This window comes from Mesoplodon mirus (assembly GCF_964341445.2).
Source record: "Mesoplodon mirus genome assembly, chromosome: 8".
NCBI lineage: Eukaryota > Metazoa > Chordata > Mammalia > Artiodactyla > Ziphiidae > Mesoplodon > Mesoplodon mirus.
The window spans coordinates 84,356,302-84,381,483 of NC_138984.1; the positions used below are offsets into that span (position 1 = coordinate 84,356,302).

General features: G+C 37.8%; 1 protein-coding gene and 1 long non-coding RNA gene across 5 annotated transcripts; one reads left to right on the forward strand and one right to left on the reverse strand.

Annotated features, from left to right (window-relative positions):
* Positions 1-506: 506 nt before the first annotated feature.
* LOC309809147 lies at positions 507-3,877 on the reverse strand. Its single transcript, XR_014294818.1, has 4 exons — positions 3,744-3,877; positions 2,695-2,934; positions 1,440-1,643; positions 507-845 (listed from the first exon to the last, which is right to left on the reverse strand). It is a non-coding gene; the product is annotated as an uncharacterized lncRNA (long non-coding RNA).
* Positions 3,878-4,292: 415 nt separating this feature from the next.
* On the forward strand, positions 4,293-24,852 carry BBS5 (Bardet-Biedl syndrome 5). 4 transcript variants are annotated; one of them, XM_082629986.1, is made up of 13 exons: positions 4,295-4,559; positions 5,118-5,241; positions 7,123-7,205; positions 8,523-8,588; positions 9,487-9,536; positions 9,668-9,795; positions 12,711-12,846; positions 13,757-13,852; positions 17,149-17,211; positions 18,468-18,602; positions 22,560-22,643; positions 23,616-23,639; positions 23,795-24,852. In XM_082629986.1, the coding sequence occupies exons 3-13, from the start codon at positions 7,127-7,129 to the stop codon at positions 23,894-23,896; spliced, it is 963 nt and encodes a 320-aa protein (XP_082486112.1). In that variant the 5' UTR covers positions 4,295-4,559; positions 5,118-5,241; positions 7,123-7,126; the 3' UTR covers positions 23,897-24,852. The 4 variants fall into 4 exon arrangements, with proteins under 4 accessions (XP_082486114.1, XP_082486112.1, XP_082486111.1 ...); XM_082629985.1 differs by lacking the exon at positions 5,118-5,241; XM_082629987.1 differs by lacking the exons at positions 4,295-4,559; positions 5,118-5,241 and adding an exon at positions 4,624-5,077.
* Positions 24,853-25,182: the final 330 nt, after the last annotated feature.

Genomic DNA, 25,182 nt, shown 5'->3' on the forward strand with positions numbered 1-25,182 from the left:
AAGGCTTCCCTAGTGGCGCAGTGGTTGAGAATCCGCCTGCCAATTCAGGGGACCCGGGTTTGTGCCCCAGTCCAGGAGGATCCCACATGCCGTGGAGCAGCTGGGCCCGTGGACCATGGCCACTGAGCCTGCGCGTCTGGAGCCTGTGCTCCGCAACGGGAGAGGCCACAGCAGTGAGAGGCCCATGTACTGCAAAAAAAAAAAAAAAAAAAAAAATAGACCTACCATACGACCCAGTAATTCCACTCCTAGGAATTTACTCAAAAGAAATTAAAATCTATATCCACAAAAAGACTTATGCATGATTGCTATTGGCAACTTTATTAATGATAACTGGAAATGACCCAAATGTCCAACATGTGAAACAAACTGCAGTATATCCATAGAATGCAAAATAAGACAGCAGTAAAATGGAGCAAATTACTGATACATGTATCAATATGGATGAACCTAAAAACATTCTGCAAAATGAAAGAAGCCAGATACAGAAGAGTATATACAGTATATAATTTTTTAAATAAATTTATTTTATTTATTTATTTTTGGCTGCATTGGGTCCTCATTGCTGTGTGTGGGCTTTCTCTAGTTGCAGTGAGCGGGTGCTACTCTTTGTTGTGGTGTGCAGGCTTCTCATTGTGGTGGTTTCTCCTGTTGCAGAGCACGGGCTCTAGGCGCGCAGGCTTCAGCAGTTGTGGCTTGCGGGCTCTAGAGCGCAGGCTCAGTAGTTGTGGCGCACAGGCTTAGTTGCTCCGCGGCATGTGGGATCTTCCGGGACCAGGGCTCGAACCTGTGTCCCCTGCACTGGCAGGCGGATTCTTAACCACTGCGCCACCAGGGAAGCCCTACTGTATATAATTTATTACACCATTTATATAAAATCCTAGAACACACAAAATCAATTTACAATATGGCACTTTTTATGTTATATATATACATATATTTTATCACAACAAAAATAATGAAAAAAAATCTGCAGTGACAGAAAGCAAACAAATGGTTTCTGGAACCTGAAGTTGACTGCAAAGGGGCATGAAAAAACTTTTTGGGGTGACGGAAATGTTCTGTGGCTTCATTATGGAAGTGGTTACATGGATGCATATACTTGTCAAAGTTCATCTAAAATGGGTATATTTTATTATATGTAAATCATACCTCAATAAAATTGATTTAAAAAGTAAAAACACATACACACACACAAAACTTTACTTACAAATGCAGGAGAAAAAAAGTCTGGGAAACAAAGTATATGAAGGCCCAGTTAAAAGCACTGAAAAATAGTCATTTCAGTCTTTGTTTCAAAGGTCCTACTGTGATGTCAGGGCATTAATTTAATGTTGCTGTAATAAATTATCACCATCTCAGATGTTTAAAACAATACAAACTTATGGTCTCACAGTGTTTTCTGTGGGCCAGGAGTCTGAGCTGAGTTCTTTGCTTACCTGGAATCAAGGTGTCTGCAGGGATGTGATCTCATCTGAGGTTTGGGGTCCCCTTCCAGGCTCATTCAGGTTCCTTAGCAGAATTGGTTCCTTGTGGTTGGATGACTGGAGTTATTGTTTTCTTGCTGGCTCTCAGCTCTTAAAGGCTGCCCTCAGTTCCTAGACACGTGGCTCTCTCATAACTTGGACACTATTTCATCAAAGCTAGCAAGAAAATCCCTTTTAAGGGCTCACCTGATAAGTTCAGGCCCACCAAGGATAGTCTCCCTTTTGACTAATTCAAAGGGCATTAATCACATCTGCAAAACTCTTTCATCTTTGCCATACAACATAATCTAACCACAGGACTGATATCCTATACATAGATTCTTCCACAATCAAGGGGAGAGGATTACATAAGATATGTACACCATGGGTGGGAATCTTAGAGGCCACCCGGAATTCTGCCTATAGCCCTGAACAATTCATGCCTCTCTCAAAGGAAAAAAGAAACAAAACTGTGTTCTCCGTCCCAAGGTTCCCCTCTCATCACATTACAGCATCAGCTCAAAATCCAAGATCTCATCATCTAAATCATTTACATCTGAGCAAATGAGGCTCCTGGTTATAATTCACTAAGTGCAGTTCCTCGAAGCACAATTCCCCTTAGTGACCTGTGAAACTAAAGAGACCAGTGCTCCCAACACTCCCATCATACAATGGTGGGACTGGCAAAGGAGAACAGTTAGAGACATTCCAGTTCAACAGGGGGGAAATGGAAGGTACAAATGAGCCACTGCCATATAACAATTCTGACATCCATCTGCGCAAATGTTGGATTTTTACTGCTTAAGGTTTAAGATCTGGGAATAATCTTCCATGGTGCTCAGATCCTCTGAGTCATCCTTGCTTTTTCATGAAATGTAGCACATGTTTACAGGTGAGTAATTTTTGTTTTTTTTTTTTTGCCACACCTCGCAGCTTGCAGGATCTTTAGTTCCCCAACCAGGGATCAAACTCAGGCCCTGGCAGTGAAAGCGCCAAGTCCTAACCACTGGACCACCAGGGAATTCCCAACAGGTGAGTAATTTTATCAGCCTGCTTCCCACCAACAGAATTTTGCTGGGTCTAATAGCCTCTACAGTAGCGCACCACTCCTGATACCAATCTCTGCCTTAGTCTTCTATTGCAGCATAAAACAAATGACCACAGCTTAAAACTACAGACACTTATTATCTCCCTGTTTCTGTAGATCAGAAGTCCAAGCATGACTTACCTGGGTTTTCTGCTTAGGGTCACAACCAGGCTGCAATCCAGATATTTCCTGGGGCTAAGGCCTCATCAGAAGTCTTACTGGGGAAAGATCTGCTTCCAAGCTCATTCAGGTTGTTGGCAGATTTCAGCTCCTTGCACCTATAGGACGTGAGACCGCTGGCCCTAAAGGTGGTATCACAGCAGGTGGCTTCTTCAAGGCAAGCAGGAGAGTCTCTCTTGCTCCAGTCAGCTGAGATCCAGCCTTATATAACATAGAATAAACATGGGAATGATATCCCATCACTTTTACATCCCATCATCTTTGCTACATTTTATTAGCTGGATGAAAGTCACAGGTTCTGCTCACATCCAAGGGGATGGGATCATACAAGGGCATGACTCAATGGGGGCCACTTTAGTCTGTGTCCACCACACGTTCCTTTGTCTCCATTACCTTTGTCGACCTGAGAAAAACTCCTCATGCCTTTCATATGAATATACCCAGTATTTGGCACAAAGCCTGACACACCGGAGTGCCATTTAATTTAAAGTGATCAAACTTTTGATCCCAGGACTCCCTTATACCCTTAAAAATATCATTGAGGATCTGAAAGAGCTTTTGTTTATATGGATTATAGCTACTGATATTTATTGAGATGTTTAAAAATTCACTTAATTCATTTAAAGTAAAAATAACCTCATTATATATTAACATATATTACATGTTTTAAATTATATTTTCAAAAAATTGTGAGAAGAGTAACATTATTTTACATTTTTGCAAATCTTTTTAACATCCAGCTTGATATTAAGACAGCTGTTGTCTCATATCTCTTTCACATTCAATTTCACATCATGTGGCTTCTAAAAAACTCCTCTGTACACTCAAAGGGAGACTGAGAATTAAAAAGACAAATAGTGTTATTACAAATACATTTGGACCTTGTGGGTGCCCTGCAAGGATCTTGAGGACCTCCTGGAGTCCCCGGACCACACTCGGAACCATTGATTTAGAGAACTGTCGTGAACCGAGGGAAGGACGACACTTTGATACATTCGAAAAGTACTTACTAAATGCCTACTCTGTGCTCGCGTGGGTTCAAAGGGAACTCTGTCCTCAAGGTACTCACAGCAGAGCGAGAGAAGAAAGGTTAAGAACCGCTTTAGTTCACTTCTGAGCTGAGGCTGAAGTGACAAAGGACGGGCCAGGTAGAGATCTGGAGAACGAGAGTTCCAGACAGAGAAAGGGGGCGCCCTCCAAAGGCGCTGAGCCCTGCCTGGTTGGAGAGCAAGCAGAAGGCGCGAGGACCGCATGAGGTGGGCTGGGCCGGAGGAGGCAGAACCAGACGAGGAATTTCGAGTTTTAAGTCTACATTTCTCTCTTTCTTTTTTCAGACCGCACCACGCGGCTTGCGGGATCTTAGTTGGCCCACCAGGGACGGAACCAAGGCCACCAGTAGTGGAGGCGCGGAGTCCTAACCAGTGAACCGCCTGGGAAGTCTCTAAGGCTAAATTTCCCGACAGTGTAGGGAGAGGAACGGAAGCGGGGTGGGAGGGGAGGAAAGGCTTAAGGAGGCGAGTCTGGAGGTGCGGAAGGTCATTCAGAAGTCAAGCACCCGCTCCTGCGCCGGTGCCAGTTCGGCTTCTCTGAGGCACGGAACCCTGCCTGGAGCCTCAAATCCGCTTAACTACACCACAGGGCCGGGAAAGCGCGCACACTACCTTGAGGAATTTTGGGTCTCGGCGCCCGCCGTAGACGTCGTGCCAAAGGCGGCCCGTTGTCTTGGAGCCGGCGAGACGCCGTTAGGCCTCCCCCGCCGCGGTCACCATGTCGGTGCTGGATGCGCTTTGGGAGGACCGGGATGTCCGCTTCGACGTGTCCTCGCAGTGAGTCGCCAAGATTCCCCAGTGGCCGGGAGCCTGTAGAGGTCGCCGCGGTGCGATTTCCCGACCCGCGGGCGGAGCCTAAGACCCTCGCGAGGGTGGGAGGAGGTTGGCGCCTGCTGTCCTCACCTCAGGAGACCCCAGACTGTCCGGGGCCCAGCGGTCCTCCCCAGGCGCCACAGCCGGAGCGCGTCTAGATTGTACGCAGTTTCGGTCCCTTACGATCCCCGGTCCCGTCTTGACCCGGGGGACCTGTCGGAAGCTGAGCCCAAATACGGCAGGGACCACCTTGGGCTTGGGCGTCCAGTACACCCCAGTGAGCTTGCGGTGCCAGTTTCGTATGGTGGAAGGAACGTGGAGCAGGGACTCTGGAAACGAGGGTTCGGAAACTAGGTCTAGAATAAGGACACACATTGTGGGCCCTTAGAAAAATGACTTCACCGTTCTAAAGCTTGAGTCTCCGAGGGAAGTGAGAGTAAGCATTCTCCAAAATCCCTGACCATGCAGACTTTATTTCCGTGGTAAGCTTCGTTTCTAGTTATTCATCTAAATCACCAACAGGAAGAAGGAACCCTCTTTTGGAGCCTCTCAAACAGAAGCCCTGTTTTTGGAAATTTTCATGTTTTAAAGAGAATAGTTAGAAACCTCCTGCCGGCAGTCCAGGAAAAAAGTGCCCATTGGGATAGTAAGTGTTGGAAAACAGTAAAGCTAAGGTTCTTGGGTTGATGGTTTGGAGCTTCTTAGCCAATTCGCATGATTCTTTATTATGAACAGAACTTTCTTAGGTGGAAAAAATGAAATATTAATTTCCCAGGCTTAGCTGTGGCTAGATATATAATATTAACATGGTCTTGGATCCTTTAAGGCGTTGTGAGGGAAGGGAATTTATAAAGTTATAAGCAACGGTTACATATTGCACACATTCTTTGACTTTTCCTGTTATTCTTGGAGGGTTCTTAAGCAAAGATCCATTTCATGAACATTTTCAGTTTATTAAACATTTATCAGATGTTTACTACGTACTGGTGACTGTGCTGATAGCTAAAGATACAAAAATAATAGGAAATGACACCCTTCCCCCACCCCACCCCCATTCTACTGCAGGAGATAGATGTAGACAACTAACTATAAAAAATGTGGTAAATACCGTCATGGAAAAAATGAACAAAATGCTGGAGGACCATAGAACAGAAAAGTTCATTCTTCCTAGGGAAGGTCTCAAAGAAAAAATAATATTTGAATTGAGCCCTGATGAATGGTCAGGGCCTTGCTAGGGTATACAGGAAGAGAGTATTCCAGAAAAAAGAAAAGGAAGAAAAGAAAAAAAAAATTAGATGTAGAGTCTTAGAGGTATAAATCTCATTGGCTAGAAGCAGGGTCTGGCAGGTAGAGAAAGGAGGTGCAAATAGAAAGGTAGATTAGCTAGATTGTGAAATATTCAGTTGAGGATTTTGGACTTCATCATCTAGGTAGTGGGGTAATATGGCTTTTCAACAGTGAAAGTGTATGATCATGTCTGTATTTCCAGTAGGTAATTGAGTTGGCTTTATTGAGAATGTGTTAGAAGGCTCTACCACATATTCTGCTAGGTTTTTCTTTTCTTTTTTTTTTTTTGGCACTCTAGATTGCATTCTATCAGTCAGCAACCTATTCTTCATTCTTTATTTCCTTTTGTCTCCTTTATCTGATTGTTTACCAAGTCCTAATGTTGCTTTGCTTTAATCTGTTCCTTCCATAACTGCATGACTCCTTTGCTTTACTCAGAAACCTCTGGGGCTTCTCCACTGTCCACAGGATAAAACCCGTATCTATCTGACTGACATTCTAGGTTATCCATAATCTGGTTCCTTCTTACCTATCCTACTATATTTTTCACTACCTCTCAACATGCACCTTCTTCTCCAGCCAGGCCAGTCTTCCCACATTCTCTTATCATTTCTTTTTTTTTTTTTTTTTTGAAGATGTTGGGGGTAGGAGTTTATTAATTAATTAATTAATTATTGCTGTGTTGGGTCTTCGTTTCTGTGCAAGGGCTTTCTCTAGTTGTGGCAAGCGGGGGCCACTCTTCATCGCGGTGCGCGGGCCTCTCACTATCGCGGCCTCTCTTGTTGCGGAGCACAGGCTCCACACGCGCAGGCTCAGTAGTTGTGGCTCACGGGCCTAGTTGCTCCGCGGCATGTGGGATCTTCGCAGACCAGGGCTCGAACCCGTGTCCCCCTGCACTGGCAGGCAGATTCTCAACCACTGCGCCACCAGGGAAGCCCCCTCTCTTATCATTTCTTATTTCTGGTCCTTAATCATAGATTCTCCTCTCTCTCTTTTATTTCTCCAAATCCTACCTCTCCTTTAGTTCTGACTTCTCTCCATGTCCCTGGTCACTCCAGGCCACACTTGATCTCCAGGTTCTTTAAGTTCTTGAAAACCTTATTTTCAAATGCCTGAGCATTTGGTACTGTATTATTTATACTTTTGTCTGTTTTATATGCATATGCCTTTTCTCTCCCTCACTAGATGGTAAGTGGGTGTAGTTGTAGCTAAAAAATTTAAGCCTTTATATTTATTTTAGACAAATGAAAACAAGACCTGGAGAAGTCCTTATTGATTGTTTAGATTCAATTGAAGACACCAAAGGAAATAATGGGGATAGCGGTGAGTATATTTCTAATGTATTTTATATTTCTGGTTTAAATTACAAATGTTAAGTTATATTAGCTGGAGAATAAGATATGAAACAGCATTATATGTCAATTATGGTTCCTGATGCCCCACCCCATACCATTGTAATAAGTCCTTCTGTAAATAAACCCCAGTTATCCTAATTTAAGTGAGCCATCTCTGTTCTGTTTGACCCTGACTGATAGATGCAGGTCTAGTCGTCTGTGATCTTGTGGGAACTTTACACTCTAGCCATGCTGGGTGACTTACTATTTGTCAAACATAGCATGTAATGTTCCACAGTTTCTCTTGAGAACGCCTTCCTTTGTTTTTAGGACCTCCTATCCCATCTCACGCCAGCATTCACACAGGCTTAGTTTCTCTGATTTTAGATATTCTAGGGTTTTTTTCAGGGAGGAAGGAGTATGACATGGCTATAGATTACTCATCAAAAGAATTCCATGGTTATAATTTGCTGAAGAAATGTATTAAACAAAGTTAAGAGAGTTAACTTAGTTCAAGATATTAGTTCAAGATATTTCAAAACTATCCTCATATGCTAATTGTATTACAAATTTCTAAGACACATAGTTTACCATGCACAGATTTACTTGACTTTTTTTTTTCTTAGAGCATCTATAGGGACTACTATTTCATAGGATATACTTTGAGAAATGAAGTTTATCTAACTTGGTACATATTTCAGTGTAAGAACATCAGTTTGAGGCTAAGAATGAAAATCATAAGCCTTAAACAGACTTCAGCTTAGCCATAACTTCATATGAGGAAAAAGTTTGCTCACCACAAAAAAACTGGGTATATGAGTATATGGCTCATTTAAATGAGAACTGCTAAGAGACTGCTCAAATGGCAGGGATTCATATATATATGAGAGTTCTCTGAGAAGTGTGATTTCACTGAATGGCTTAATAATTATACTGTCCTGTACTCATACTCAGTTGGACGCATATAACCTACTGGGACCCCCAGAACAGCTTCTACTGAGAAAAAAAAAAAAACAGTACACAGTTTTCTCCTCTGTCAGTTGAGTCAAACCAAGGTGTTGGCAGTGAATACCTGTATTCTTTCTGTAACTATCAGATTTTGTTTCTCTGAGATTCTGAATCACACATTGTATACCTTACCTAGAATGGATATGAGCAATAAGTATTTTCAATTAATAAATGTATGAAAAACATCTGTGGGTGTTGCTGTTGGTACTGGGCCAGAAGTTTCATGTCCATCTCATTCTATACTGCAAAAATGGGTTCTTATTTAAAGTAACTTATTTTTCTGTTCGTTTGCTTTTAGGTAGACTCTTAGTAACAAATTTAAGAATTATCTGGCACTCTTTGGCATTACTCAGAGTCAATCTTTGTAAGTATCTTTGTTAGCATGAGAAAGAAAAAAATAATTTGTCAAGTAAACTTGCACAGTGGCTCTTGGCACCAAAAGAAGCTATACTATGAAATATGTGAAAAACTTTAATTGATAAAAACTTAAGAAATCCTAGACTAACCACAGACTGCCTCATAATGCAAAAGGAATGTTTTTTTCAGTCTGTCCATTTTGTCTCTTGGACATAAACAAGATTAGTGCTTTTACACTGAATGATTTTCGGTTTTGTTTTTTACTTTACTTTGAAACTTGCTATAACCTGTTTCAAGTAATACCAAAGAATGGAGATTAAATTCTAATAAAAGTACAATCTTTCATTGTGTTAAATTTTGTTTCATTTGTTTTTTAAAGGTATTGTAGATTTTTCTCTTGATGTTGTGGTGCTAAGGTTTTTAGTAAACAATACTGTATAGGTTTTAGAGAAGCAAACCTCCTTTTTCCCCATGTTGAGAATATTTTTGTTCAAAAGAGGCAGAATTGGGCTCCCCTGGTGGCGCAGTGGTTGGGAATCTGCCTGCCAATTCAGGGGACGAGGGTTCGTGCCCCGGTCCAGGAAGATCCCACATGCCGCGGAGCGGCTGGGCCCGTGAGCCATGGCCGCTGGGCCTGCGCGTCTGGAGCCTGTGCCGCACAACGGGAGGGGCCACAGCAGTGAGAGGCCCGCGTACCGCAAAAAAAAAAAAAAAAAAAAAAAAGAGGCAGAATTAACTTTCTAGTCCTTTTAATTATTTAACTTAAATTTGTAGATATTTCATAAAAATTTTTTATTGTATTTTTATATATATTTAATTTTTTAAACTTAAAAGTTCTGTATTTATAGTTTTTTCCCTCAATTTATTGTATCATGTTCTTTAAATTCTTTGCTTTTAAATTTTAGCTATTGGTTACAACTGCATATTGAATATTACAACAAGGACTGCTAATTCTGTAAGTCTGAAAAATCTTATTGAAATATATATAGTGAAGAAACAGTAGATATTTGAGGTTGATGTTTATTTTCACTATAAATGAGAAATTGCTCTTAAAATCTGAAGTTTTACATAAATTTGTCTTTACAGAAATTACGAGGCCAAACTGAAGCTCTTTATATACTAACAAAATGTAACAGTACTCGTTTTGAGTTTATATTTACAAATTTGGTTCCTGGAAGTCCTAGACTTTTTACTTCTGTGATTGCAGTACACAGGTATGGTAATACTTTATAGATTATTGAATATTTTTAAGGTAATTCTATGATATAAAGGTTTAGAGTAAAATTTCAACATGTGGTGCTGTCTTCCTCCAAGCTCTATTGCAAACATCCTGAAGATACATAGAACATGTTGCATTACCATTTAATAAACACTTTGAAGGTATTTATAAAGCACATAAAACTGCTGAAGAGTCTATTAAATTAGCTACCAAGGTAGTTAAAAATGAAATAGAGAATTCGTTCAATGTAGATAACCAAGTTGAATAATCCAATTAAGGAATTAAGGTTATTTTTCTAACAGTAGAAGGCATGATTGGGTGATTTCTCTAAAGAGAAATTTTTTGTTGTTTTGTGGTTATTTTGATTTTTTGTTTCCTTAATTATTCTCTTTTTACTACCCCAGCTCTTTTTTTTTTTTAACCAGCCCTAAGTACTATGATTTTTTTTAAAAGTTTGGCTAAGATGACAGGCCAAAAAAAAAAAACCACACACACAAAAATTTATACACACAGATATATATAGTATGTATATATACCATTGTTTTAATTCGAATTTCTTTTATTACTAGTGATGTTGAAAGTTTTCATATTTGTTGGCTATGTATAGTTTTCTGTTGTAAATTTCTTAATTTTACTCCTATCTGTCATGTATGTTGCAAATTAATTTCTTTCCTAGTTATTTTATTTTTAAATTTTGTTGATGATTTTTTACTCTATATAATTGTTTGCTTTTCTTGGAGATATAACTCACATAACATAAAATTTACCATTTTTAAGTTTACAGTTTGGTAGTGTTAGTATATTCACCACTTCTCAATTCCAGAATATTTCCATCACTCCAAAAAAGAAACCCCCATAGTAGTCACTTCCCATTCCCTCATCCCCATGGTCCCCTGGCAACCACTGATTTACTTTCTGTCTCTGGATTTGCCTATTCTGAGCATTTCATATAAATGAAATCATACAATATAGTGACATTTTATGTCTGACTTCTTTCACTTATGTAATGTTTTCAAGCATGCTACATGTTGTAGCATATATCAGTACGTCATTCCTTTTTATAGCTGAATAAGATTCCATTGTATAGATACATATTTTTTTAATCCACTCATCAGCTGATAGACATTTGGGTTGTTTCCACTTCTTAGCTGTTAGGAATAATGCTGCTGTGAGCATTTGTGTACAAGTTTTTGTGTGAAAACATATTTTTTTAAGCTCTCTTAGGCATATACCTAATCTTTTTATTTCAGTTTACTTAGAGAAGTAATATGAAATGGAGTATGAAGGGAACAGGGAAGCTACTTTTCTTTAATAGTATAAAAATGTTATGTGTTCCCTCCAAAACAATTTATAACATGAATAGTTTCCATTTTTTCCACTGGTTAAATATTGATGATTACCACTCTAAAGGAAATTAAGATTTATAGTCAAATGCTCGAATCCTGCCCTTTCATAATTTACATACTAGAAGATTAATTAATGTAAAAATCAGAAGTTTAACAATACATATTATAATTTATATAAATGATTTCTAAAGTTATTCAGGTGAAGAAAACCCTTTAGTTTTATTAAAAGGGTAAATTAGCCTGTATTTTTGTGGAGTTAAAATTAGAATTAATCAAAAGTTAATCAGAATTTTCTTCTGTGTTTATTATTTATCAATAGGGAGACATGGAAAGAAAACAAAGTTATAGGGATTTTATTGCATACATACACAGACACAGATACATACACTGTCCTAGGGTACCTTTTGGAGTTGGTACAGATTCATTCTAATTTTCTGTATAAAGGTAGATGTGAGCATAATGTTTTCAGGTTTCAGTGAGAAAAGTAATTGCAGTTTTATTTATATCAAAAGAATAATGGTGCCTTTAACTAAAACAGAGAAATCAAGGGAAGCTTTTTGATAGAAAAATTAATTTCCATGTCTGTTTTTACAAGCACTGTTCTTCAGCTTAAAGAAAAAAAATCTGCTTCCTCTCATTTGTGCCATACTATATATATTGACTTAAAAATTAGACATCTAGGGACTTTCCTGGTAGTGCAGTGGTTAAGAATCTGCCTGCCAATGCAGGGGACACAGTTTTGATCCCTGGTCTGGGAAGATCCCACATGCCACTGAGCAACTAAGCCCATGTGCTACAACTACTGAGCCTGCTGTCTAGGGCCTGTGAGCCACAACTACTGAGCCACATGCCATAACTACTGAAGCCCACGCGCCTAGAGCCCGTGCTCTGCAACAAGAGAAGCCACCGCAATGAGAAGCACGTGCACCACAACGAAGAGTAGCCCCCGCTCACCTCAACTAGATAAAGTCCGCGTACAGCAACAAAGACCCAACACAGCCAAAAATAGATTAAATAAAATAAATTTTAAAAAAATTAGACATCTTGGGACTTCCCTGGTGGCGCAGTGGTTGGGAATCTGCCTGCCGATGCAGGGGACACGGGTTCGAGCCCTGGTCTGGGAAGATCGCACATGCCGTGGAGCAACTAAGCCCGTGAGCCACAACTACTGAGTCTGCGCATCTGGAGCCTGTGCTCTGCAACAAGAGAGCCCGCGACAGTGAGAGGCCCGCGCACCGCGATGAAGAGTGGCCCCCGCTTGCCGCAACTGGAGAAAGCCCTCACACAGAAACGAAGACCCAACACAGCCAAAAATAAATAAATAAATTTAAAAAAAAATTAGACATCTTAAATATAGGTACTGAGATAAAATGTGTAAATACTACACTGAAATGACAAATACAGTACAAAAGACTATAATCACCAAAACTTATTGAGAAGAAAAAATTTTTAATGTACCTTAGTAACTATTTGAGTATATAACTGTGTATTTTTGTAGATAAGTAAACATAATCTAAGAAAATCACATTTTCAGTTTGGATTAGTCTTTTGTTCTTTTTTATAGAGCATATGAAACTTCTAAAATGTATCGTGATTTTAAATTGAGAAGTGCGCTAATTCAAAATAAGCAACTAAGATTACTACCACGAGAACACGTATATGATAAAATCAATGGAGTATGGAATTTATCCAGTGATCAGGTACCATGCAAAGAACTAATGAACCTTTTGGGGCAGTGCTTTCTTTGGTAATCATTTTTCCATTTATGATTGGGTTTGTATATTTATTTAACTGTTAAGCATTAGAGCTCTTAATTAACATAGCTCTTGATATACGTAATATTCTGATTTTCATATTTGTATGGTTTTATGCTCTTTTTATCAACATTTGTTATGTGTAGACTTAGAGCTGGAATGGGCCTTAAAAGTCATCTAGTCCAGTCTCTATTTACGTACAGATGAAAAACTCAGGCCCTAAAGAATTAAGTGACCTCCACATCTATTCTGTTCCACAGCCACGCTCTTCCCCCATACCACACTACCCTCCACATCATGATAACTTAGGCTGATTGAGGAGTGTCATAGGGTGGACAGTTACGGAAGCCTTTTAATCCAGTCTTTATGGAATTAAACATATAACTCATTTGGTGACTCCTACATCCATGATTGTAACTTTTCATTTCCTCTTGAAATTATGACCAGAGGAAACATATAAGCAACTAATAGTTGGAATAAGAAACAAATCAATTTCTAGAGAATAATTTGTCTCTTACTAAGAATAGTTTCCAGCCTTTGTGGGTGTTTCAACCTAGATTCAACTGATAACCAGTGTGGCAAAGCTGTAGCATTTGATTGAAGAGCTCTTGCTAACCATGGAATCATAAGCTTAAATTGTAAATAAACTTTGCACACTTGAAAAGTTCTAGTTTTAAACTATGATAAATATTCTATAAGATATAGACAGCTCCCCATCTGAATAACTACTCCTCATAATACTCAATTCTGGTATTTTATGCTGCTGTGAGAATCAGAATTATTCTCGTGTTTAGAAAATAAAGAGTAAGTATTCAGACATGATTGTTGATGCCTCTCTCATCACTCTCTTTTACAGGGAAATTTAGGAACTTTTTTTATTACCAATGTGAGAATCGTGTGGCATGCAAATATGAATGACAATTTTAATGTCAGTATACCATATCTGCAAATTGTAAGTGCATGCATTTTGATGACCTTATTTTAATGTAGAATAAATAATTTCTGTTCAACAGTTAATAGGAATTTTGGGATTAGATGGGTTTTCTCTCTCCCTAGTGGCAACAGTTTAGCTGAGAGCATACTTTTTTTTTTTTTTTTTTTTTTTTTTTTTTTTGCGGTATGCGGGCCTCTCACTGTTGTGGCCTCCCCCGTTGCGGAGCACAGGCTCCGGACGCGCAGGCCCAGCGGCCATGGCTCACGGGCCCAGCCGCTCCGCGGCATATGGGATCCTCCCAGACCGGGGCACGAACCCGTATCCCCTGCATCGGCAGGCGGACTCTCAACCACTGCGCCACCAGGGAGGCCCAGAGCATACTTTTTAAATGTTGGTAATCAGAAAAGACCCAATTGTACTTCCATTCAAGGGAAACGGCACCATTATCAACTTGCTGTTAAGAGAGAAATATACTGGATTCTAAAAATTTTAATAGTTATCATACAGATTAAGGTGATTTTTCTTAGATTTTATTCAAAGGGCTTTTAGCTACTAAAGTTTTCCATAACCTTTCCAGGAGGCAAGTATATAGTGGTTCTTTGGCATGGCTTCAGCTCACTGACCCACACACTTTATGGCTGTCTTGCTACTTTCTGCTCAAACCCTTTTAAAGCCAGAGCGAATTCATTAATTCTGTGAATGAACAGTTTTTATTGTATTCAGATACAGCATGTACTATAAGCTGGATTCATACTACAAGTTCAGTGAAAGGAATCAAGATGGTTTTTAGTCATAATGGTTTTAGCTTAAATTAAAGCTGTTAAAATTTAGAATAAGAACTAATTATACCTGAGACCAGTTTGTTGGGGGGTAGATGGAGATGGTTCTTTTTACTCTGCTGCTGCTTTCATGGTAAGTATGTGATTCAGTGAAACAAGTAGTAAACTCCAATAATCTGAAGAATTTCATCTCATATATTAAAAAAAACCCTACTTACTGGACCCTAGTGCAAATTAGATGGAACATAAAAGTAGTTAATGAGAATCCTGTGAGGCTATCCTATGATAATCACCCTTATTATAGAATATAAGTAGTCTTAAGACTAAATAGTTTCATTAATAAATATTTATTGAGTATTCGATACAATGTATGTGATATCTGGAAGACGTCATTCTTTAAAGAGACCTCTTAACCTATGAGAAAGATGATTCTTTACAAAATATTCCCAAGTCTATCTTTTGCTAAATTGTTTGATTACTGAGTTACTTTAAAATATTTGATCATTCATTTGCCAAATACTGAGCACCTACTCTATGCTCAGTGATGAAACTCATGAACCAGTACGCAGTTTCTGCCTTTAAGGAGCTTTCAGTGTGGTGGAGAAAAACAACACATTAAACAGAAAATCATAGGATCTGATAGGAAAAAAATTATTTCTGGCCATCTAAAGAAATATGAGAATTTATAAGCATAGCTGGAAATATGTGACAGAGTCTACATAGGTATTTGATAAGTTGATGTTTGTATTGTTCGTTGCTGTTTTATATTGCATTTACATATCAATGTCTATTATGCTGAATAATTACTGAGTAGTAAACAACCTTGTGATTTCTGTTCTTCAAGTAGGATACTTTTCGTTATTTAAGAATACTGTTGCCAAATACGGATTCTGGAATGAATTCAGCCTGGCCTAAACAACTTGCAATCTGATATCATCACAATCTGTCACTGGGGCAGTCATGTTCTAACTTCAGCTCTGGGCCTCAGCCATTGTCCTGACTCCCTTCCTATAGATGTATATTTATATATGTATCTTCTTGCCAGTTTCTATCTTACCAGCCTGTGTCATCCACAGTTAACCTGGTTAGATTACCTATCCATAAGCAGGATGCCAGTGTTCTATGGTTCTTAACCAGGACTCTGCGTACTCCTGGCAGGGTGTGAAGTAGTCTAGATGGAAGCCCAGGTTTTCATAACAATTACCATTTAGGCTGTCTGTCTGTGTCTCTCTTTTTCTCAACTTCCAATGCCCATCTGTCTGGAAGTATGATACACAGTCACCTACCACAGATTATTATCCTTCTTGGACTTTTGGTCTGCTGGTTATAATGTTAGATCCCCCATGGTTCTCTCTAACCCTGTCAGCAAGTATGTTTTGTTTCACTTTCTACAGGTCCTGCATGTCATTATGCTTCTACCCCTCTACCCTTCTCCCAGGCCACTGGTATCACTGCTCATCCACTAGCCAAGCTTCACCCTCATGTCACACTTACCAGTTGAGTTAATTATATTTGACCTATCCTAGCCTTCTTTGATGCCCAGTGATGAATGCCCATACTTTTTTTTTTCAATAAATGCAGTGGAGGTTCTTTCAGAATTTAGTCATTTATTGTGTAAGAAACAGAAGGCACATGCAACATTTTTTTAACATCTTTACTGGAGTATAATTGCTTTACATTGTTGTGTTAGTTTCTGCTGTATAACAAAGTGAATCAGCTATATGTACACATATATCCCCATATCCCCTCCCTCTTGCGTCTCCCTCCCACCCTTCCTATCCCACCCCTCTAGGTGGACACAGAGCACCGAGCTGATCTCCCTGTGCTATGTGGCTGCTTCCCACTAGCTATCTATTTTACATTTGGTAGTGTATATATGTCCATGCCACTCTCTCACTTCATCCCAGCTTACCCTTCCCCCTTCCCCTGTCCCCAAGTCCATTCCCTACGTCTGAGTCTTTATTCCTGTCCTGCCCTTAGGTTCTTCAGAACATTTTTTTTTTTAGATTCCATATATATGTGTTAGCATACAGTATTTGTTTTTCTTTTTCTGACTTACTTCACTCTGTATGACAGATTCAAGGTCCATCCACCTCACTACAAATAACTCAATTTCGTTTCTTTTTACAGCTGAGTAATATTCCATTGTATATAAGCACATGGGACTTTTAAAAACTAACCCAGCCTTAGGAGCCACAAAAGACACTGGCTCTCCATAACTAAAGGATTGCTGGCCTTTGGTTTAAAATATTCAGAAAAGTTGTGGACTCCGTGAAGCAGGGGACATTTAAGTCAGAATTTTGTACATATTTCAGAGATGTCATCTTTGTGTTGCCTTACAAATTTGCCACCTATTTCCAGTACGAAAATTTTCATTTACTTGATCTCTATAGGAGTGTAAGGAAAAAGGAAAGAGGAAGAGTTCTGTTCTTCAGACTATGAAAAGTAGTTACTGTGTAAAAGTTGAAAAATGTGTTAAAGTGTCACTACTATCAGATAATAAAAACAAGCATTTTTTTTTCGTTTTATGTCTAGCGGTCAATAAAGATTAGAGATTCAAAATTTGGTTTAGCTCTTGTCATAGAAAGCTCTCAGCAGGTAAGATACTTTATATTTTTATTAATCTTTAATAGATTTAAAAAACTATGTGACAGTCTATATTTTTAGTTTTATTTTTATAGTAACCAGTTTATGTCCAAGAAGAGTATTAGCTGTAACATGAGATTATATGAAGAGTTTGAGTTTGAAGTCATATAGTAATTGTCCCCATGGGAAGAATCCTGCTTATATTTCTCTTTTGGGCAGACATATTAATTATGATTACAGTCATGACATTATTTCAATCTTTACACAACCCTATGATACAGTTACTATTTTTTCCGCATTTTATATTCAAGGAAACTGAGACTTGGAGAAATTAGAAACCTTGCCCATGGTCTAATAACAGTAAGTGATAGGGCTAGGTTTTGATTCCAGGTCTGACTGATTCACAAGACTGTCTTTGAGCAACACAGGTCTATACAGATAAACACACCCTATTTGAGATTTTATACCATCAAACTCAGATTGTACTGTATCTAATTATAGACTGCTATACCCCGTTATGCCTGGTTTTTGCATTTATTTGTTTTTATAAATTTTTTTTAAAAAGAGATTTTTCTCTTCTAAATTCTAAATTTAAATACAAATGTCTACTCACTCCTTTCCCCAGCATCATACAGCTAGTTGTATGATGTAAACCATACATCATATGTAGTGTTGTAAAACCAGGATTTGAACACAAAAGTGTATGCTCTCAACCATCACCATATGGGTACTTAATTTTTTAACACTTCTTCTCCAACAAACTGTCATGGGCAAGTTTCTTCCCTAATTTTTCAAGGAGATAGCCTCAGGTATGCCATTCCCTTTTTTATTTTAATATATAGTCTATTCCTTTTCAAGGTCTAGCTCAGGAAAAACTCAGTTCCCTTGGCCTTCACAATCTATGGTGTATTTTTTTTAATCTTGAAATATTAGCTTTGATACTTACAGATGAAATTATGTGATATCTGGATATATTTCAAAATAATCCTGAGTGGGTGAGGGGAGGAGATTTAGGGGATGGGGAGGTTACATATGGAACAGAGCTGGCCATATGTTGTTACTTGTTGAAGCTGGATGATGGCTACATGGACATTTATTGTACTCTTCTATTTTTGTATATGCTAGAAGTTTTCATAATAAAAAATTTAATTTTAAAAAATCAGCCTACATATTGTGCTCTGAAATAAGGACAGCTAGAGCTGTAGTTTATCATATACTGTAAAGACTGTTCCTCAGGCTTTTCATTTTTTCATTATTTTCTCTTACAGAGTGGAGGATATGTTCTTGGCTTTAAAATAGATCCTGTGGAAAAACTACAAGAATCAGTTAAGGAAATTAATTCACTTCACAAAGTCTATTCTACCAGTCCTATATTTGGAGTGGATTATGAGATGGAAGAAAAGGTAATTTGTTCAATGTGTGATATACAGAGTTTGCTCAATTGCCTTTACACAATCTATAAAATTCAGATATACACACACTGTGTACAATTTAATTTTAAACTATGTTTAAAATGATGAATATAGAGGCTCTGCTCAGTGAGTATGGCCAATGCTAATTTGTGCCTACCACCTGTTTTCTCCCTGGCTGCTTCACCATTCATTCCTGCCGTTCTAGGTAGCAGCCTATCCAAGATGTCCCCATATGCAAGGCTCTTCTGATGTAGAGACTTGAATCTCCCACTCTGACAGCTTTATTTTTATTTTACTTCAGCCAGCCATTAGCATTTGGTTAAACCTTACAGGCCTCACAGACACCATTCTCTTCCCCCAATGACCCACAATATAGCAACTCCAGGAGGCTGCTCCATTAATATGGCCTGTGTCTGTTCCTATTCATCAGATCCTCTTCCATGTCAGTTATGAAAAATTTTGAATATCATGCCCACATGTCTGCTCTTTGCCTTCCTCACGACTTCTGGTTTCTGCACCAATCCCACTCTCCAGGTACATCAGCTGTCCTTTGGCTTTACTCTTCAACCTCTGCAGCTGGGCCCCTTGTCATCTGGTGTTTCACTGTTGTCCTCACCAGCCACTTCATCAGAGACTCCTCGCCATCTGCTCTGACAGTGGTACCCTTGCCAGAGGCGCTCTGTCACACGTTCCCTTGCTGTCTGTTCTTGTCCTGGGGCCCTCACCGTACGCTCTGTTGCTGGTGTCCCTGCCACCCACTCTTTCATCAGGGTCCCTGCCAATACTCAGCATGTTGAGCCATATCACATATATTATCTGTCTCTCTTCCTGCTCTTGGACTACAGCAGGTGACCAGGGAGATCAAGAAGTAGGACTGGACAGCTAAGTACAAATTCATACCCTCTGACTTCAACCTCGTTGTGCTCCATATACTTAATTTGTTTGTCTCCCTGTCAAATTCCATATATATCCCTTTCCCCTTCCAGCTGAAACTTGTCTCTGGATTGTTGACACCATATTGTACATACACTCTAAGTATTTCATCTCCTTAACCATCATTTTCTGCTTTCTTCCCAACCTGCACTTCTTTCAGCATTCTCCCTTTTACTCTACCTTCTCTGTATATTCCCCAGTAATATCACCTCCTCCTCCAGTTTCTTCAAGTTGTACTTCTGTAGATGACTCCCAAATCTTTCTGATCTTGGCATACTCTCTAAGCTTACCAGGGTTCCAAATATTTCTTGAATATTTTCATAGATGAGCATTCCAAATAACATGAATTGAATTTCTCATTTAAAAGTTTATCTTAGGGGCTTCCCTGGTGGCGCAGTGGTTGAGAGTCTGCCTGCCGATTCAGGGGACACAGGTTCGTGCCCCGGTCCGGGAAGATCCCACATGCCGCGGAGCGGCTGGGCCCGTGAGCCATGGCCTCTAAGCCTGCACGTCCAGAGCCTGTGCTCCGCAACAGGAGAGGCCACAACAGTGAGAGGCCCGCGTACCGCAAAAAAAAAAAAAAAAAAAAAAGTTTATCTTAGTAATTTAATTAATAATTTTCCAAGTCAGTAAGATACACTAGGACATGGTTGAGTATCTCAAACTTGGCATACCTAAAATCTTGTCATTTTTCTCAAAAGCAGTATCTTGCTGATTTATCTATTTATTCACTACTTATTTATTTTTAACATTGTCAAAGTCAGATGTGCTCAAAACTCCGGGATTTTCCTTTTTTATTTTTCCCATTATCTTACTTTACACATTCAGTCAGTTGTACCAGTCTCTCCCCTGTTCCTATACCTTTCTTTCCATTCAAACTGCAGTTTCCTTTGCTACTTTTGCTTGTAAAATAATGTTGTAGAACAAGCATGGTCCTTGGAACCTGACAAACCTGACTTCAATCCCAATTTCACCATTTATTTGTGATCCTAGGCAAACTTGAGCTTCAGTTTTCACATTATAAAATGGAGGTAATCTCTCTTACAAAGTTATTGATCATGTCTGTAAAGTGGCTGGCACATTGGAGACAATATGTTAGTTCTCCTACCCATTCTGTCTCTACCTTTCATTTCTCTTCTTTTCCCCTTCTTTGGCCCTCAGTACATAATAATAACCAGCCATAGTAGCTTGCTTTGTCACCACATATAAGTCCTTACTCCAAAGCCACTTCTTCAGGGAGGTCTTTGGACTATCCATCTAAAACACCAACCCCTGTCACTTTTTTATCCTTTATTCTGCTTATTTGTTTGCTTACTTGCTTGCTTGCTTTATTTTTGGTAACACTAATCAGTCTCCTTCACTATAAATAATCTCCATGAAGTCAGGGATTTTTGTCTATTTTCTTTAATCATTATATCTCCAGCAATCAAAACTAGCACATAATAGGCTCTTAATGAATATTCATAGTTGTTGAATGGCTATGTTGAATGCCTACTCTTTGCTGTTAACTGCTCTAAGAACTTTATATGCCTCATCTCGTTTAATCCTCCTAAAAACACTATAAAGTGTATCATCATCATTATTATTAGCCCTATCTCACAGTTAAGGAGACTGAGGCTTAGATAGGTTAATTTACTTGTACGCAGTCGCCCAGCTCTGAACATGGTTGAAACACCAGCTGTCCTCAGACTAGGGCATCAGGTCACCTCTTGTCATCAGTACACTTCTACCATCAATCTTACCCCACCAATTACCTATAAGTAGTCCACATTCTCTGAGCTGGTATTAAAAAATTTCAGTAAACTTCAGTCTACCTTTCCCACCTTATCTGCACAGCCACAGTGTCTGGTTCTGTAGGCTGTGCACTGCTCAGAGAACATGGTTCCCGTAGACTCCAGTGTGAGTGATACTCCTTGGCATTATTCAGTACAATATTCTGTGTAGCTCCTTCTGTCTTGTGGGACTCTCATATTTTGACCGTATCAGATTATTCATCTTCTTCGGCCGTATCCTGTGGTTTCTCACCTTTGCTGATACTGATCCCCTCTGTCAGGAATACCCTTTCCCCTAATCCCACCTATGAAAATCATCCTCATCCTAAAAGCCCTAGATCACGTGCCAGCTTTTTCTTCATGAAAGTTTCTGGCATGCACAAGCCAGAAGTTGTGCTGTCTCCAAACTCTTCTATTATAATAGATATTGCATTTGTTACAGCTATTTTTTGGAGGTTGAACTATATGATATTATTAATATTTGACCATTTTTTACTAAAATGGCAATTTCATAGAGTTCAACCTGATATTTAGTTATTTATAATTGTGTTTTGTCCTTCACTCCATTCCCACTAGATTACACACCTTTTGTGGTAAGGGCAGAGACTTTAAACCTTTGGTAGTACCAGCATGGTGCCTCATACACTAAAGATATTCACATATTTGAAAAATGAATTAATAGATATATTAATTTATTTAATATATATATTTATTCTGCTTTACCTTTAGAACATTCCATACAAATCTTAGTTCTTCTTTTTCACAAATTTCTTTTTTCACAAATTTTACTTAATGACTATTTTGAGGAAAATTTAAAACTTGCTATTATACAAAAGTTAGTTTTTTTAAAACTTAAACTATCAGATAGTTTTTAACTATCAGAAAATCAGATAAAATTCAATGAGAGTTTTTTCTTGATGGATATTTCTAAGCATCATATTAAGTTTGTGTAAATTTGTCATTTTAAATCTTTTGATGATATTGACTTGAGATTTAAAAGCTTGGGTTTAACTGACTCATTTTATTATTCATGTTAGTTTTAATAGAATATAAATTATGCAGCGATTTTTGTAAGACGAGTGGTTGGTAACTGTGATATCCTTTTACAGGTATTTACAATTCTCACAGCACATTTTACTAAAATTATTTATTTGATTAATATTGTCTCTTTGATACATTTTAACATCTGATTTAACTGATTTTCTTTTTCTTTTTTCTTTTTTTAACATCTACGTATTTTCAGCCAAAGTCCCTTGAAGCTCTGACAGTTGAACAAATTCAAGATGATGTAGAAATAGACTCTGATGATCACACAGATGCTTTTGTGGTGAGCATCACAAAGAAGAGCTACTAAATTTCTCGTGATTTTTTTAAAATCTGAGTCATGTTTAATTAAATAATGGTTTAAGTGTGTAAAATAGCATAGAACTTGAGACTTTTTAGAATGTCTTAAACATGAGTTGGAGAGTAGTTTTTTTTTCAGGTTAGGGATTTTTTTGTGTGTGTGAAAATACTTTTAAATTACCAAACTGGGAAATAGTTTGAGAACATACTTATTCAGAGGATTTCAGATATGTGAAAAGTTTTTTCACACTTTAAGATAACAGAATATATTAAATATAGTTAATTTAATTAATTTAAAGTCTATACTTTCCATAAGTAACCTTTATGAGATGGACCTCCCTCCTTTCACTTTATAGGTATATTATCTTAAAATGGATTTCTATTTGAACAGTAAACTTTCTTGTTTCCAAATTTGTATTATTTAATTAATAGCCAAAATAATAATAATACTTTCTATGTACTGTGGTGTATGAATCTGACTAGACTATCTCTCTGGGAATGAAAGTTTTTAAGCAAAGTGTGAAATAAGTATAAGATAGTTAATAATAAACTACTACTGCCTTGGTGTATGCATTTGCTGACACAGTGAAGCACTGATTGCTTTGTTTTGTTTTGCCAGCATCTTCTTCTAAACCAAAAGTAGGGGTGAAATCTTATAGCTGCTTAGTCATTCTTTTTATCTCCTTTCAAGTTAACAATGCTAATTATACACCAATTACAAAGCACATTTTTAGCGCTTAAAGCGTAACTCTTGAAGACATAAATAATGATTGACAGAAGAAGTGAATTCTGCTACCAGCATTGTAAAGATAGGTGAGAAAACCATTAGACACACAGTAACAGAAGATAAAATACAGTTAGTTACAGAATTGTTCTGTAAATTAATTACCTGTTCCTTGGCCTATTAACCTATTATATATCAAGTATGTGAAATATAATTTTCCTTGTCTTATAGGCTTATTTTGCTGATGGCAATAAGGTAAGGATATTTTACCTATAGTATATGAAAAAATTTTTCTATATTCCAGTATTTAGTATTCACAAACTTATGTGAAACCTATTTTTTGGTTTTTTTTTTTCCTCTTCCTTGCCCACCTTCTCTATTCCCATCTCATCCTCTTATCTCCCAAAAAGCAACAAGATCGTGAACCTGTGTTTTCAGAAGAACTGGGGCTTGCAATAGAGAAATTGAAGGATGGATTCACCCTACAGGGACTTTGGGAAGTAATGAGTTGATCTTGAGTTGAGCTGGGTTTCTATTTAAAGTTATCTCAAGATTAAAGATACTAGTCACCTGCTATAAGGCATGGCATAGTTTTTACATTTACAGAAAAAGCTTTTCAGAGAGTTTTTTAATGATTAAGGAAAAACTCATTTGTTGAAGATTTTATTGCCAGTCTTCTAAAAATTATATTTGAAATTGTAATCAAAATGTATCTGGTTTGTTGTAAATATGTTTATTTTGTAACTAATACTTGGAAGTTATTAGTCTGTGGATATTAAAAGACTGTATCATGTTGAGCTTCATAAAGAATTTATGCAGCACCATTAAATGTTTTGAAAGTGTTATCTAAAAGCATAAGACTATTCTTATGGAGTAATCAAAATGCTGCTTTTTTAATTATAAAAATCTGGTTTAAATATATTTATCGCATAGCTCCAAAGGTAAGCCAGCACTCATATAAATTATAAACCTTAAGCTTGTCATTTTTAGGTAACCATTTATGTAAAAACTAAAAACTTTAGCTAACTTTGGAGGATATCAACCCCTACGTAAAGTTTTGGGCACTATTTTGGAAATAATTTCAATATTGTTTTGGCAAGAATACATTTATTTTGTAAGGAAATAGTTTTAAATAGTTTGTAAATAAATAGTTTATTTGTTGACTTGCTCTTTGTTTGCATTCATTGAAACTTCTTTGAAGTTTTCAAAAATATGATATTATTTTCTGATTTCTTGGTCAGGTAAGATTTGGTGACCTCTCTTGCATAAGTGTTTTTTGCCACTGCTTCAGTATAAAGAAACTTTGTAAGGAACTTCTCTCAAAACATTAACCCTCTTTTTCTAGAGTGAAAAAAGTGAGTGTGTAAAATCATTTAAAATAAGATGCAACTGTATGTACAACCGTAGACACATAGTACAATCAAGGGCTAACCTGAATTTAATAAAGATCAATGAACAAAAGCTATAAGTTGGTTTCTTCATTTAAATAGGAAAGGATTTTTACATTTTTAAGGGATGGGGTTATAATAACCTATATTAGGGGGAAAATGTTGCTTGAAAAATGTGTACAGGTCAAAAACATGCAGCTAGGAATATTGTTTCAATAGTTTTTCAAGCAAAACAGACTATAAAATTGCCAATTAGTAAGGAATAATCTCAAAACGTCAAAACACTGTGTTTGCATCTGACTCATTAATCTTTTCAGATGTTAGGTGTTACGTATAAAGAGAAATGAGTCATTTATTGTTTAAACAAGGGAGCAGCTGTTGGTTTTTTCTAGTGTTTTAAAACCTTTAGT